Source organism: Lepisma saccharinum, chromosome 24 (assembly GCF_977018435.1).
Source record: "Lepisma saccharinum chromosome 24, izLepSacc3.1, whole genome shotgun sequence".
In the NCBI taxonomy this organism is placed as follows: domain Eukaryota; kingdom Metazoa; phylum Arthropoda; class Insecta; order Zygentoma; family Lepismatidae; genus Lepisma; species Lepisma saccharinum.
The window spans coordinates 43897692-43915621 of record NC_139252.1 but is presented as its reverse complement, the minus strand read 5'-3'; the positions used below and the strand labels follow the sequence as shown (position 1 = coordinate 43915621).

The 17930-nt window shown below is 35.8% G+C and overlaps 1 protein-coding gene across 2 annotated transcripts in view; it reads right to left on the bottom strand.

Moving 5' to 3' along the window:
- The window catches only part of Fas1 (fasciclin 1 Fas1 domain-containing), a 239328-nt gene that overhangs the window by 30525 nt on the left and 190873 nt on the right, over positions 1-17930 (bottom strand). For both annotated transcript variants that reach the window (XM_083110839.1, XM_083110840.1), the window contains exons 3-8: positions 17279-17430; positions 16885-17015; positions 14702-14798; positions 13375-13528; positions 12103-12263; positions 477-728 (exon numbers count right to left, since the gene is read on the bottom strand). In XM_083110839.1, coding sequence (XP_082966965.1) covers positions 477-728; positions 12103-12263; positions 13375-13528; positions 14702-14798; positions 16885-17015; positions 17279-17430 — 947 coding nt within the window. The remainder of the gene's footprint in view (positions 1-476; positions 729-12102; positions 12264-13374; positions 13529-14701; positions 14799-16884; positions 17016-17278; positions 17431-17930) is intronic.

Here is a 17930-nt window from a genome sequence, read left to right as displayed (position 1 = left end):
TTTAACTTGTGTACATTAATATTTAGGCAGTTAATTATGAAAGTTAAAACATCAAGAATCTGTGTTACGAGTAGAGGTAGCTGAAAGTCAAACCTCTTCCCCCCCTTCCCTGAACCATTGCTCTCCCTTCTGTCTACCTCTTCCTCAAACACAATGGTCTGGCAACAGTGTGGCCAGAGCATGGTGCTGATCACATCACCTCCAAATTGGCCAAGATGACCCCTACATATGTGTCATGGCATGGTGCAAAGTGCACAGGGAACTTTACTTTACTTTACTAGTCCCAATTAACCTTTCTATGCATAAAGTGGGCTCAAAAACAAACTTGTTCATTCGAAACAGACTATCAATACTTAGCAGCAGTGCATCTAGGTAATAGTAGATATGGTAACAATGGTTACAAGTAGCTGGTTTTGTGTTTGCTTTCACCTGCCTTTTAAAAATTAACAAATAACAGAACCCGTAAAGTATCTTACATCTTGTATATGCTGCTCATCAATGGCTCGGAGAGAGAGCCTTCTGGGCACCATGTGTATCCTCAGGATCCCATCCAGCCTCTTCCTGTCGGATAATATCCTGGAGATGTTTGGATATGTCCAGGCCTCATTCCTCGGAACAAAGAGTGTCAGTTCTCCCCTTCTATCCTTCTGATTCCGTATCTTGGCATAGAGGCTGTCTGCGTAGTTGACGATGGTGTCATAGAAGTTATGAGCTACATCATGATGGGTCTAGATTGGGAATAAAGAGAACAACAATAAATGCATTAATAGTAGTTACACATGTACAAAATTACTTACACGAACAGTCTGGTGCCATGTTGTAAAGAGTGCATAAAATTAGAATATCCATCGAATAATTCTTGGCCTGTAATTAAAATTAGGCATTATATATAGTAATGATAAAATGTGTGTGTGTGAGAGTTTTTTAATTATTGGAATAACTATCATAATTACCAGGCTCAGTTTTTAAAGTACAAGGGGCATTCAAAAAGTAAGTTCTAATATGGTTGTACAAAAAAAAAAAGAACACACACACATATTTGTCAGAAATTAATTATGATCAGAAATCTTATACCTAAACTACTTCTCAACACAGTCACCACTTGTCGCACCCTTGTCACAGAAATTAGCTGTCTGTGTGCAGGCTCTTTTATACTTCATATTATCATGCCATCACTTATATGTTCCCCATACATATCACAAGTCTGACAATGAATTTTGTTCAGTCGCACATTCCTGGCATTCAAAAACTAGTTTACAAACACAATTTCATACTCGTCACGCTTTCGATTGTTTTAAACATGCTTGGTGCTGACCTCCATGGCAGAGTGGTTAGCACAGCATGCTACGATGTCAGGGGTCCCAAGTTCGAATCCCAGCCTGGGCATGGGTGTTCTATGTGAGTGTATCTTCATCAATTTAATCATATTACCACTCATCCTCATGGTCGCAATTAGCCAAAAGTGGCAGATAAGCAATGCTAAATAACCAAAAATAAATAAATAAATTAAAATGCTTGGAACTCTGAGCTAAACACACATCACAGCCACATAGTCAATCTTTAATGGCATCAGCGTGTCACTGCGTAACTGCACATGCTCATTGCAACAACAGCAACATGCAAGGAATGAATGTGTCAATAGTCTGACAAGTGCCTTAACAATGGTGGTGACCTAACTGAGAAGTTGATTACGGCATAAAGATTCCAACTACAATAAATTTGTGACAAATGTGTGTATCCTCTTTCTCATAACTTACTTTGTGCATACCCATTGCAATTCATGACAGAATGCTACAATAATACAAACCACAAAATGTAACTGACGTATTTAGAGAAAAATTATCACACATTTCGACCTGAAACATCTGCAGCTTCCTCAGAATAAGTTGGTTAAAACAAAAATGTTACCTTATTGACACTCACTACTGTTATCACATGTTAATCAACTTATTCAGGAGGATACAGTGTTCCAGGTTGAAACATCACCTTTTCTATGTATTTTTAAATGTATTACAGATACATCTTGTGAATTTTATTACCATGAAAGAGGTGGTAACGTGGGCAATAGCAAAGATTTTAATGTAACAATATTTTCCTCTACATTTTTTCATTGATTTGTTAATGGGGTTTGCAAAATATGATAAAAAGTACTTCCACTAAGGGTGGGAATTGATAGGAGTTACATCCAGTTAGTCCAAATTTCCTTTCAGTCACACCCTTTGGGGAATTCAGTAGACACAACCCACTGAATAGTAAGCATGGAAAGAATTGAAGGAGAGAGGTTTACTTATCCCTATCCCCTCCTTGAGTCAAACTTTAAAGATCGTCCCTCAAGTGTTCTAAAATAAACCATAAATCATCATTTAACTAGAGTTAAAATAATGATAAGATAAGCAATTGCTGCTTATGTTATTTGCTAACATTTCATGCTGTACATTTTAACTATTGTATCTAAAGATACCTGATGGTTACGCAGATATGGGTAATTCACTCTAATAAGTTTATGTTTCATATTTCTGCAGAGTTTTTGAACGCGATCGATTTTGCCACCTGTCTTGTGGCTTCGTCAGGCATGTATTCCTTAGCAGACAGGTGGCGAAATCGATTGTGAACAAAAACTGCACAGAAAAATGAAACTTGAACTTATTGGAGTGAATTAACCTTTAGGAGCCCGATCGTCTCGATCAAGATGCTCTCATGTAACCCTCGGGGGCCTGATCGTCTCGATTGAGACGCTCTGTTTTTACGTTATAACTTCGCTATTTTTGGCTAGAATTTCGATTTTCTTTTTTCATATTGTTGTTAACACATGTATTTAACAGAAATTATTGTTGTTTTCATGAAAATGGCGGGAAAAGGCAACTTCTTTTTTGCATCCTCTTTAAAGAAAAAAATTTTGCCGACAAAGGCTTTGTTGTTCTAAAGCAATGCACTTCCCTCACCCCTGGAAACTGCATTGGAAGGAAATTTGTGTATCGGTACCAGAGGTCAAAAGGAATGTTTTCCATGTGGGAGCAAGTGGGGATTGGGAGTTGGAGGGGGGGGGGGGAAGAGGAGTTGTTGAAACTGCATCGTAATAATGTAAGTTCAAGGCACGCTGAAGAAAAGCCTTTGATCATGAGCACAGTGTTTCACAAATGGCTACAAAGGTTACCCTGCATTGTCTAAAAATAGAATTTGCAAGTAGCTGCAAGAATTCGCACACTTTTCTCACTCCGTTCTAGCTTTTCCTCCTGGAAGATTGTGCCTATGTGAGACTCGTTTTGTGCCCAAGTGCCAAAGATTTTTTGAGTGAACTGTGACTCTTCCCAAGACTTTTATCATCATCTTTGCTTCTTTCGTGTGAAGTGTGATAGTGTCCCCTGTGCCTGATGTGTCCCTAAAAAGCTTGTAGTCGACTATGGCTGCCTCGAATGATCTCAGTTCTGACGAAATCCGAGATGAACTGGAGGATATGGATACAGACTCCGATTGGGACGAAGAAGAGCTTGATATTCCCTCTGATATATCATCAGAATGTAATTCTGATTATATGTCACAAAGGCGTTCCCCTTCCCCTCCTCCTGCACCATCCGACTGGCAACGCCCTCCCCGAACTGGTAGGACTGCTCCCAACCCTGCATTTTGCTGAAAATCGAAGCTTGAAACAGTGGCACACAGGCCTTTCGTTTCAGGGGTACAACCCTGCGTTACATTGGTCATATGATAATGATGCAAATATTTTTATGTTTCTTACATGCCAGCAATAATTGCTATGTGCTTGTTGACCTTTTTTTCGGGGGAAGGGGGGCTACAGTCATTTCAAGGTACCGCTGCATTTTGAAGCTTGAATCACTGGCATGCTGACCATTCCTTTTTGGGGTACAACTTGCATTACATTGGTCATGCAATAATAACGCAAATATTTTTGTGTTCCTTACATGTCAGCGATAATTTCCATGTGCATGTCGACATTGTCATGTGCTTTTTCTTGGAAAGGGGGGGGGGGTCCAATTTTTCCCGAAATTTTGGAATTTTGAGTGTTCTCCCCCTCCCCCACCACATATATGCCAAATTTGCATAAATTTTATATAGTCTGAATCTCTGGTTCATTCCGCGTACAACAGTATATCGCTCATCTTTCTAGGACAATTAGCCTCCGATCTACACTCATTTAATTGAAACTCTGCATTTTGCTCAAAATCGGCTCGGGCTCAAGGGGGTTACATGTGAAAATGGCCTTGGGCTCCAAAAGATGAAAGTCTCATGCTTTGGTACAATGTGCTCTACTTTTTTATTTATAATGAGCTCTTAACCCTATCTGTAACTCAGAGTTTAAGAGTTAAAAATGTTTCAAATGAGCTGTGGATAGGAGAATGATAGTGTTTTGTTGCTAATTTTGAACAGTAGTTTGTATTTGTTACAGAATCACTTGAACAGTTTCCGCTTAGATTTCATTCAGAGCACTGTATGATTGTTGACAACTGGTGTTTAGATTGAAATCTGAAGCAAGACCTGTTGCCTTCATTTAGGTGTTTATCAACAAATCACAATCACGTCGACTAGAACTACAGATAGAAATAAGTGACATAAAACTGAACAAACATAGACAACGATCTAGTCAGAGACTACAACTAGACTTGACATCTCTTAGGTGATTCCCAAATCTTTAGGTCACCCACTCAGACTAAAATTAGAGTAAATAACAACACAACAAGATCAGTAATTGCACATACATGGAAATTTCAAACACAGTACAACTATAATTAACAAAAAATGTAAAAAAATGTATTTTTTTTTACATTAACAAACTTACACAGAAGAACTGACTTTTGCCCTTATAAACTATTATAAACTGTCTAGCATACAGTACAATACCAGTACCAAAGAAATAAACGAAAAGTTACAGTTGTTATGAAATTTGAAACGACAACAATGGGCCCAGAAATCCACAACACTATATCCTTCCCATTTTGAAAAATGTAGCGACAACTATGTATTAGACTAATCTGGACACACGATGCCACAGTTTGTACATGATTAATCAATGTCTTTGTAGTTAGTAGTATCTTAAATGTACTTTTTTTTTTTTTACAGAAATAAATATATTCTAGCAAATTTGCCAATTGGTATCAAGTAAAGATTTTTGTTCTTATAAGCTAGGGAGTTCTGGACCCTATATCAACTGAAAGAAATACCTCTTTACTTACAGAATTCTATTTCAGACCATGCAGTCCCAAGACATGCAAAGCAAGGGAGGAGAAAAATTTACATTAATTCCAGATACAGGCATTTTCTTTGTTTGTTGTATGATGTCACATCCTAGCCACGCGTCACACTCGCATGATCCAAGTAAAAATATCTTTGTTCTAATTCTGAGTATATGAAAACATCTTCAGCATAAACAACAAGAAAAAGTAAAAAGGATAACTGTGTCCTGGGTACATGAAAAATTTATAAAATTGTGATCTCTACTTTGAAAAGTAAATATATAAATATTTATATATAAAACATATATACAGTTATAGAAAAAGAACTATATTTTTTTTTCTCTCTAGTAACAAGCTTACGACTGACTATACTGCAGAAAGTGATGAATTCAAACACTTTTTACATCAATTTGCAAGTTCATTAGTAACAATCATGCATACGTGAAAGTGATCTAATTCACAGATAACACATCACATGCACATTCAGTTCTACTAGCAGGCAAAGTAACATATACAAACTAAAACACATAATATAAGTAAAATTAGTCCAGAAATCCCTTGCTTTTTGCTTTTTTTACACATACTGTTTGTGACAGGTGAAAGGAAAAATCTACATTGATAATCTACATTGTGGATGTTATTGTTGCATTTTGCCCCCAACCAAGAGGACAAAATTCAACAATAGACAGTAGTGCCAGAAATTAATGTTACCAGTGAATTCAAATCTATTCACAAAACTGTGTTTGACAAAACATTTCAAAATATATCTAAATGGTCAATAAGGTTTTCAATTAACTTGTGCATCTGTGATAAATTAAACAATACAAGGTAGGGATGGACCAATATTAACTTTTCACTGATACTGACGAAGTTTCGATATAAACCGATAGCATGTCAATTTGATATAAAACAGACAATACTTCTTGTGGAAGTTGAATGATATTCCTTCTTTACTACTTAAGAAAAGGAAACTTGCATTTTAAATATTATGTTTCCATAACATTCTCTATTTAAAGGCAAACTTAAGTTTTCAGTTTCAATCAAACCAAGAATACATTAAAATGTCTTCCACTAACATCATCTTTACAAAAATTAACCAGTTTCTCAACAAAGAAGGTAGAACATTTCTACTCAAAGAAACATGTTCAAATTATGGTTCTAGACAAATACATACCACAAGATTGGTCCGAAAAAGGTCTAAATATATTTTGAAGCAAACCTCATTGTTCACGATTGAGAATATCTGGGTACAGTGGCGTGCCCAGGATTTTCGAAAGGGAGGGGTCATGTATACTTTTTCTTCGTAGTCAGCCCTCATTTTGCCATATTACCCTACCTTTGATGTTCTTTTTTTTTAGGAATACTGGGCAAAAGGGGTTGGGGTTATAACCCCCATCAACCCCCCTTGGGCATGCCACTGTCTGGGTAAGTATTCAAAACAAAGAGACATTTTGGAAGTGTTTGCTGGGGAATGTCAACGGTAGAACCATTCCTAAAATAAATTATGTAATCCTTTCTCACTATATGCACATTTAAAATGTTTGTATATAGAATTTGATTTTACATTCAAAACAACTGACAGAAGCAAATTCCATCCTATTGCAGAAATGTTGAATTATTGAAATTATCATTAGGCAACCTATAGTCAGTATCAATGATAATTCAGGTCCGCCCCTAGCAAGAAGTCATTTTTCACCCACTTTGAATACAGTGCTTTCTTTCAAATTTACTAGCAATTTGAGACAAATCATACTTTGCGCATATTATCACTAATCACTCTATAACGAAAATAAGCCATCTAGATACCTAAGTGTCAACCAAAACTAGCAAAGGCAACTCATGTCTTCTTCCTAGGCAAGCCTGAATGCTTATTGAAATTTATGCATCGTAATTTCTAACTGAACTTTGGGTAAAAATAAACTTCGCATCCACTACTCACTAAGCCTATATATAACAGTACAAGTCTTCATTTCTATACAAGCTGAAGAAGGCTTCTTCGGGAGTTGTGCAGATTCGTATACTTGCAACTTGATAATCAGCTTTTTCATTCTAAGTAAGAGCATAGATAGAATCTAGGGCTGAGCCGAAGTTTCAGAGTTATTGGTATCTGAAATTACTGGTTTGAATTTAATTATCGATACCAGCTGATACTTTTTATAGCCTAAATATCCTGGAAATTATGCAAAAATTTGCATTTTCCATTAATTCTGTGCCGCGAAAATGGACTTTGAAATTAAATAACAGTTATTTTAATATTCTGAGCTTGTGCATATTGTAGTTAGTACTCTCACCCTTGGCACAAGCTGTTCTTTGTTTGATCCTCAGTGAGAGCGAAATACATTTGTGTTGACCCAGCACCATGAGGACTGCGAGCTACATGAAGAGACAGAGTATCAGGCAAAAGTCCACAAATCACATTTTGGTGGCAATGGGTTCAGTGTCACTAAAGCAAAAACACTTTTTGGCCTCCAAGGGCTAGTCTGCCATGAAATTTAGATTAAAACTCTGATAGATTTATATGGTATAGTTCTAAAGAAATACGAACATACTGAAAAGATATTGTCACATTCCATTCCAATGCTCAACTCAGCTGCCGAGCCAATTTCTGGCCTTCCCACAACTCATTTTGTCAAATCAGATTCTCTGACTTTTCGAGGCATTCTGACTTGCATTTTCAGACCACTATGAAATGTTTAAAATTACTGTAATTCTGTATGTGGCATTTTTAAACTGGAAATATGAAAGCACAGATTCAAGAGATGCCATTTCTTGAAGCATATCTTTCAAATACAAAACATCTAATGAGATAAATTAATGCTTACAAATAAGTGAAAAATACACAGGTTTTTGTTATGTGAAGCTTTTTTTAAAAATTGTTCCAGTATTACTTAAAAATCATTTATTACTAAAACTGTCTTTGGTGTAAAATTAGGATGCATGAAATGCTTGTGAATATGCGTTAATACTGAATATTCCAAATCAAAACATATCCTTTCTTCATGACAGATTAGCGAACATTTCTCCAGCATGAAAAAGTTAATAGATTATTTGTTAGTGACTTCTGCGTTATAGTCGAAATATTACACTTACAAGTATGGACTTGTATTAATTTAATCTTCCGTGTCTGAAGATTCTATGCTGCTAACACTGGTTTCGTTACCTGACATGCCAATGCGACGATTACATGGTGAAATATGTTATTATGAAATTCTCGGACATTTATTTCCAGAATTTCCAGGCCAGTGCAAACCTTGTCTGCATATATTATGTCCATTCCCTGTACGCTGCAACTTCTCATTGCTATTGCGCATCCGAACATTATTCCAACCAAATGTCAAATTCCTATGATGTACAAGCATCCGTATCGGCAGGTATCGATAAATATCGATCAGTATTGGTTCAAAGTATCGGCTCAGCCCAAATAGAAACTCATAGGATCTGTAATGCAAAAGCTATTACTGTTTCTTTCTCATTTAACAAGAGCTGCTAGTGTTAGAAACACTTCGATCTCCACAGCCTGCAATCTAGACAGGTTGCCTTGCAAGAAACCACATGATCTAATGCAATACACAGACAACAGGAATGTTACTGGCTGCTGTAAAGGTTTACCTTGTATCCCTTGGGAGAGGCGAGATTGTTTTTCATTAAAAGAGGAAGACAAAGAATAAGGTTAACTGAGAACATACCACAGAAATTATCACTATTCTTAACAGATTGTGTGGGTGGCAGCAAGTAAAGTGTGCAGTCAACATCTTCAATTGTTCTATGACTTAAAACTTACATACTTTATCACTAACTCCTTGCGCCTGGCTCGTTTCTCCTTTGAATACGAATGCTATCGGCAGTGTTTCAAGTCCAACAATATTCAACATTTTGGCCTATTTAAGTGGTGACTTTTTCGAAAATATTTCTCATTTAGCAAAAACGAATCTAAGAGATTAGATTAATTTAGGATTCCTCTAAAACATTCTGAAAAATGATTGATGTGGATTGCTTTTCATGTTGCCTACATGCTTCAATTAAGGATGAAGTGACCAAAAATGTTTTTATCAAATAACCAATATTTTATCAGCCTGATATAAAGTGAAAAACATTTAATGAAGAACATGAATAGTTATTTCATAAGGTTACCAGATGTCTTCTTCTTTCCCACAGTTGTCCTACATTTTATTCCTTTGTCCAGCATTATCGATAATTTTACTGATAAACTGAAACAGTCAGTTAATCTATTCGATTCCCTATTACCTAGGTATAATAGAAAATAGATGGCACCATGAAACAACAAACATCTAGACAACAGCAAAGCAATCCATTCTGAGTGCTCAGAAAATAAATCTGAACTGAAATAATACTTCAAAACTAAATATAGTGGCTTGCTTCTTTGAAACAATAATACTTTCGAAAATGTTCCCACAGAACCTTAAAACACAAGAGTATATCATAAGCATACAGCAAAGTACCACAGCATAAGAAAGTTTCAGCATAAAAGTTTCTATGTACATGACACAAGCGCATAAAAATATGTAAAATTATTTTAATACTGCAAAAATATGTACAAAATTAGACAATGTATAAATTTGTTGAAAGGGAGAAAATTAGCTAAGCAGCAAGATACTTGTGAAAACTTTGCCTATGCTGTATTGTAATTCTTTAAATAGTTCCAACTTAAATTTGAAGCTAGACAATAAATGGAAATTTGGCTTCGTTGAGAATAGCCAAATTCATTCATGATCGCTTTCATCAGCTCATACTTAAGAAAGCCCATGAGAATAGCTACTTGTAATAGGCAACAACTCCTAGTTTAATGGAGGATGAAATGTGCAAGCTGTCCTTAATACAGCCATGCCATAGGCATGCGCACGGGGGGACAAGGGGGGGATGCCCCCCTAATCATGGACGTCTACAGATTTTTTCCATGGAGGGACAAGCAAGGTATTTTAACATGGGGTAAAATTAGGTGTTTCTTTCCCGAATGTACTTTCATCAAGTCTTTTGCCCCCCTCCCCCCTAATCAGAGGTTCTGCGCACGCCTATGAACCATGAATGCATTACATTCAAGTTATTAGTGATCAGATATTGAGTCAATATTGTGCTTTATTTTTTATTTCAAAGTAGGCCTATTCATTTAATGCCTTCCTTTGCACTACAGGAAATACTGCACAATTTATTTAGGTCATGAAAGAGGTATAGGTGGGAAGACGACCAAGAAATGGGCCAAATATAGCACAGTGGAGGAGAGATGGTTAGGAGAACTGTCTCTAAATTAATAAGATAACATGGCGAAGAGGCGGCATGTTGCTTGCAATTAGATAATAAATAATGATGCTCTTATATAGTTTGTTGTTTATATTCAGCCTAGTACATGGTCATAGTTTATAATCACTGAAATGTAAAGGTAACATTTTAAATAAATATTTGATCTATGCATTTCTCATTCTTCTCCACCTAAGTGTCATTGAACAGGGACTAAAAAATATATATTATATTAATAAACAAATGCAAGTTTTAATTCCTATCAAAATGTTCATAAATATTTCCACTACTGACATTGTACAAAATATGTTGGTACCTCGATTATCCATCTTTCAGGAGACTGTGCCTAAATAACTATCAGGGGAAAATTTATAATACAGGAAAATTTTATAATTTTGCTTCACTGGGAACAAGACAGAGCAATGTAGAAAAATGTAAAATCCAAAACATCAAAACAGGATTTCACTGTATAGTGAATCAAGGGGTCCCGGAATCGAATCCTGGTGGAGGCACATAGTGGTTCAGATCCCACTTTCAACTGTTCCGATTAGCCTATCTGTGCATAAAGTGGACTCAAAACAACAAATCAATCAATCAAATTACCCATCTTTTTGCCTATTCAATATTATATTAATTAAGATAGCATACTAATATTAAAGCACCATTCTCACAAACATTAAGAGAATAGGATCTTAAATTGATGCACAAGCATGGTTGAAATCTCTCTTAAACAATTATATAGTAATTTCGTGTCTTTTTTGTAAAAAGATGTACATTATTCGCCATCCATCGCAGTGACTCACAAAAGGCTGCTATCTGACATTAATAGTTCAAGTAAGAGACTATATGACCATTTTTTTCATAGTAGTTTTTCTTTATTTCAGTCTGGTTCACTAGATGTCACTTGCATTTATGCACGTTGATATTATTTAGTTAATATATTGTAATGTTCTTTAAAATTGATTGCCACAATTGGTGGGTGTCTTTGTTCTGTAATTAATGTTGGGCTATTGCAAAGGATTTCGTGTTTCCTTCCTTTATTTTTTATTTGATTTATTTTACTTTGCATTTCTGCCACTTTTGGCTAATCGCAAAGATGAAGATGAGTGAAGATGTGATGAAATTAATGAAGGGACACTTACAAAGAACAGTCATGCCCAGGCTGGAATTCGAACCCAGGACCTCTGGCATCGTAGTGTGCTGTGATAACCATTCCATCACGGAGTATGTATCCTTTTCATAACACATTCTGCATTCTTGTTGTACTTTTGTAAAACCTTGACATCATGTGTCCTAGTGAATTGTATGTGTGGGGGGAGGGGGGGTCCTGATTCATATGTGCATGAAGGTACAGTGAATCCGCAATTTTACATTTTCCTGCATTACAAATGGTCCCAATAAAGCAATACATTATAAAATGTTCTCTCACTTTAAGCCTTTCTAACCACACACACTTCAAATACATAAAATCGAAGTTTCACTGTACCTATATTCCATTTTTTTAACAGTGCACCAGATATTGTACAGCTTATATATACATTAAGTAAATGTACAATTTTGCATATATCTTCTGCAAGATAATTAATAGCAATTATTTTGTAACAATAATTAAAATGGGAGACAACGAATTATTTCCATCATTAAATATTAAAGCACTTACCTCAAGAAATTGAGCAATGGTGAAATCCACAACCATCAGAGGCTTTGCAATGAGATGAACGACTCCGTTACTCACTGGAATGTTGGCTCTCACAATATCTGCAAACACCTGTCCCTCCGGGTGGCTTTTGTCCCCCATCTTTGTGTAGCTTTTGACTTTGGCTGAAATTTAAATAAAATACATGCAATTTTGATCTTACAAGCTTGGAACTATTTTTAAGGAACACTGGAGATATCAACATGATAATCAGTGAAGGAAGATCGGCCCTTAACTCCATTTTATGCACTGTTGAGGTCAAGAAATTTAAACAAAGATATAAACAAACATATTCATGAACAATTCCAATCAGATGCGGCAGAAGAGAGAAAAAAGCACCTAGACAAGCTGTCCATTTATTATTTTTCATCCATTACAAAATAATACAAGAAATGTTATTTTTAAAGTGGCTTTTCTCTTTTGCTAATGATATTTTATTCGAGTTCTCCAGAACATTTTAAAGCTTACAGTATCAAGAGAGACATACATACACAACACCAGTGGTTAGGCAAACTTTCTGAGAACACCCTACAGTCTTTTTACATAGACTTTCTGCTAAGGGGAAAGAGAAGGAAAGCTAAAGACAAATAAGTCTAAAAAGTAGCAACTACTGTTGTTTCTTTCTTTAATTTAGGTCGTTTACATGATAGAATGATCCGTATAATGTTTGGCAAAGTTAGTTTTATGCTTAGATATGTTAATCAGAATTGAACCTACAGTATAAGATAGATTTGAACTGTTGTGGCAGGGGCATCACCCAGAATTGAATCTTACTTTGTGTTGCATTCTATTAATATATTTTCCAAATAGTCATTTTAGCAAAAGAATGAATATGAAATTTTAGATGAAAATAACATTGTTCAGAAAATCGTCACTAATTCCTAAAAATGAAAAACAAAGTCACTATCATCTCTTTCTAGATGGCATGCCATAACCTGTGTTAATGGATTCATTGAAATAAAATTTCATTCAATAACATTTCTTGTGTACTTTTATTTTGTTTTTACTTCCTAAGTTACTATCATAATAATAGAACTCTGCTTGTATTGAATTAACTTTTTTCATTACCCAGTATTTTGACATAATTCACACGTGGCCTTCTCAAGAGTGCTAAATGAAAATAAATGTCAGTTAGAATGAATATTTTGTAACAAAGCTATCTTTGAATCACATACACACATTTCAAATTCCTTCCTTGACTAAATAAGAAATGACTGAGAAATATGTTCCACTTACTCCTTCCCTCATGAGTTTCCAATGTGATGGTCACTTTGATATTGTCTCCATTGGCGAGGGTTTCGTGCTGCTCTGATGATTCTGGTCTTGTGAATATCACTTGGTTTGGAATCACATGTCCATCAATCACCTTTGCGTCGATTGGCTCCCGCTTCTTTATGCAAAGAAACATAGAAGTATGTAAACTCATTTTAAAATATAAGGTTAAGTCGACAGTCCTCATTTTTTAAAGTTATTCTTTTACAGTCAGTAAAGCTACAATTTCTTTCAAATAAAAATGGACTGATGTGCAAAAAATGTAGGAAAGTTTGGAAATACTAGGGCCACAGAACCTAATCTACTCAAAACACAAATAGTAGCACTGTAAGCATGTATGAGCATGGTTATAATCCTAAGAGCATCAAATCTGGTGTGCGTAAGGTACTGGAATTATTACTAGTCCTATGAAATTGAAAAAAAAAATCAGTGTACACAAACAATGCAGTAAGAAAACCTATTCAGTATGTGCTTGTAGAGATGTGTGGAAATTACTTCACATAGAAAACATTTATCATGATGGTACTGAAATTACACAATTGCAATTTGAGCTAACATTTTGTTTTCCAAAATTATAAACACAGTTCAGTGTCTTTCTCACCCATAGGATTTAATGCCAGTCACAACAGACAATCCATATGAAATGGTTTGAAAGCAGAATAGTTTCCAGAACAACGCTTGTGGGACATTGAATTTTAAAAAACTTCTTATGGCAGAACAATCATGGTAACATCAGGTGTACCTTGTAGTCATAAAATCACTTCATTACCTGTGGTGGATCGATATTTATACTCTAAAAGTGATCCTTTTTTGCGGAGCATCTATATAGATGGTATTTCAAAAAATAATGGGGGTTGTATTGCAGCAAATCATTTTTATAGATAACACTTTTTCATGCTTTTATTAGTCTTTATGGACAAACAATCCATTGTTGATGATTTATCAGTTCCTCATTTTTACATTTTATTATTATTATTAGGTTTTCCTGAATCTTACAATTTGTGGTAGAGCATCTATATAGATTGCTTGCTTTCCTTAGCTTCATTATGCGGCAAGTTTTTTTATAGCTATTTTTTTTTACATTATTTACCATGAAACATATTTTTAGTTGCATCTATACAATATTTCTTTTTGGAAGTACTTGCCTTCAAGGTCACCACAAGGACTGGGTTAAAAAAATCAGCACGAAACTCAGTTCCAAGCTTTTGGCCCTTTCTGAGTATCATCATCGGTGAAGAAAACATACAGCCTAGGAGGGAGAGAAAGCAACTTGTGGAGCATGTATACTTACCGTGACCCCAAGATCCACTGGAATGAAGAAGGTGTACCTCCCGCGGTTATTAAACACATCAACTTTGTTAGTTTTGTTGACTATTTCACTGAATATCCTGCATAAAAAATAAATTCAAAGATAAGCATCTGAGTCACATAAAATTACTACATATATTATTAATATACCTAGTGCATTCACCCCAATGGCATGCGTAAATGGGTGATGCACCCTGGAATTGGGCCAGCTTAAAAAAAAAGGCAGATGCAAGAAGAGATGGTAAGATGTAAGAATAACAATAATAACCCATGGTGCAACTGCCCATGAGGCCCATGGCCTACCTACCAGCTGCCGGTCTCACCCTCACATGCCTCAGCAGAGGTGGGCGATCATCCAACCAGTTATGGTGTGATGTGTGGTCAGCACAATGAACCCCCAGTCATCGTTGTAGTTTTCAGTGACTGGGTTGCGCTACTGTTTTGTAGCTACCCAATTTTCTCACTGTGGTGGGTGGCCACGGGTCTCATACACTGGATGAAATTTCAGGAGGAAAGTTGTTCGGCTTCCTCCCAGCATGCCTCCCATAGCCCGAGCCCAAAACCTGATGGCTTAGCCTGCACAGCCATGGTGCAGGACTAAGGTATAAGATTGACCATTTAACCCTCCCTTGCCAATATTCCTAACACCGATTCTGACAGACTCACGTGATGACCTGCATTGAAAACATATTTCTTTGAGGATTATTGTGGTTCAGATGAACCAAAGCGTGAACACAATTGTATTTCAAACCAATAAATTTATTAAAAAAATACAAAACCTACATATTTAATAAAAAATAAAAAAACTCGACCAACACACAACAAAAACTTACATTTTTAGTTGGATAAAATGCATTATTTGTTTTGGGCACAAATGCAACAAATATTCATTGAGTGTTCTAAAATACAAAACCTACACATTTAATAAAAATACAAAACTCGATCAATACACAACAAAAACTTACATTTTTAGTTGGATAAAACACATTATTAGCCTTGTTGTTTCTAGAACTCGTGTTTTATAACATATGTTGTATGTACTCGTGTGGCATCTGAGAGAGAGACTGTGCAGACAATATCACTAAAAACTTCTCACCGCACAAACTTGAACTGTCGTAACTCGTTCTGAATAATCATTTGCTCATACCAGAAAAGTACCGGGACGGGGAATACTAGAGCTACCTCGTTTCAGAAGTTATCGTTACTGATAGACTCTCTGACGTCTCGCAGATGCCGGGCGAGTAACGGAGCGTCAAAAAAGAAGTTGCATCACTACGTTTCAGTTCCTTTTGCCAAACCAAATTCCCTGAGCCTCCCGAGTATTCTCAAATAACTTTCCAGACTATTTTATAATGCAAAAATGTTCAAGCTTGCATTCTAATCAAATGAATGAAGTTTGTTCAGCATTGATGAAAATAAAATTAAGAAAAACAACATATAAAACCATTATCACACAAAATATATACGATCAATAAGTTTGTTGGAGCAAAATGTGAAGAGGTAGTTTTATTATTATTATTATTATTATTATAAAGTCATGGCAAGCACAAAAACATCCAATTTCCATGATTTTTCCAGGTTTTTGGAGCATGGCAGAGCAGGGGGGTGGGGGAGAGGGAGAGCATTGGCCTGTACACTCTTAAGTCAGGCATTTACCCATCTTGAAGTTTACAAATCGATGAATTAGAAGTAACTCTGAATCTGAATCTTAGTTTGTGGATCTGTGAAAGGACACGAGTGTGACTGGAAAACTCATTACAGAGAGAGAGTGTTGAAGATGCAACTTTAAAAATACACTTCTTGTATTTTATGACCATGAGGCTTATGGTCATTAATAAGAAAAATTAAAAAAAAAAAGTTGCTTGATTTCATGAATTTAGAAAAAGAACTTACAATCATTCAATATTTCTTTCTTAAATGATATTGACATCAAAGCTCACAAAAGAACACTCAACTATTCAGCTTTGTGGAATCATGTAAGATGTGTGTAGTCACCAAATAAGAGGAGAGTGAATTACGATTTCTCAGTTGATAATCCCATCTAGTGGCTACATGTAAACGAGGCTTTAGGGTAAGTGGATAATGTAATATAGGCACCAAGAAGGGCACTCAGAATGCAACAACATATTTTCTTCAGCCCATTTGTCACAGTGGCCATCCACTCACCTTATAGTATTGTCTGCAGCCATGTCATTCAAGCTGTAGAAGTTGGTGAGGAATTGATACGCGTTCGGATTAGATATGCTGCTGTCCTGTGGCACAGCTGTTTCCAAAATGTCATCTATCATGTGGAGTACCTGCAAATACAATATATTTCATGCAGGCAACACAAATAATGCTTCAGCATTTTGACATTTTTAGCAAAATAAATGGTAGTTATTTCACTCATACACACACTCACTCACTCTCTCTCACTCACTCACAGCATAGAGCTTTCTTATCCTCTTAACTTAGTATCCATATTATATATTATTCTTGGCTGTACCTTAGAGCTCTTTCGAGATGATATAAAGAAAAAGAACACGTCATTCAAGTGAATTTGTAAGATTATGATACCTACCTGCTTCTCACTTTTGAAGTAGTCCGGCCTCGTTATTTTAGCACTGTTTACGTAAATATCACGCCCCCTTCTGGTGATAAATACAGTTGGAGATCCTCTGGCTTGTGTTGTAATGGTGGATCTCAGCTGTGATGCTGTTTGAGCCACATTGCCTGCAAAGAAAAGGGGCTGATTTGTATTACCACATGTAAAAAAATCTTCATACCCGTCTGAACAGTGGGCCTATTCCAGATCTTGAATTCGGTCTAAGTCATAGACATACATATGGACAATTAGATAGCTACGGGTGCAACATTTTGAAACTTTAACCTCTAGAACTCCCGGAGAGGAAGGGGGAAGAGTCCTCGAAACCAGGGAGACTGTCTCTTTCTACAAAACTGACTTGACACCTTGTGGTAAAATATAGAATTGTTCATGAATAGGGCTCGGAAGTTGATGACCTAAAAAATCTCAAGAAATGACCTACACAATAACCTTAAAATAATTTAAAATGACGTAAAAAATTCAAAAAATGACAAATGATTTTCGCTCTTAAAATGAAAGCTCGATATTTATAAATTACAAGGGACAAGTTGAATAATTTGATAAAATCTGTTTGGTGGTTTTTCATATTTTTACTTCATTTTATTCTAACAAATGCATTTGCAGTGTG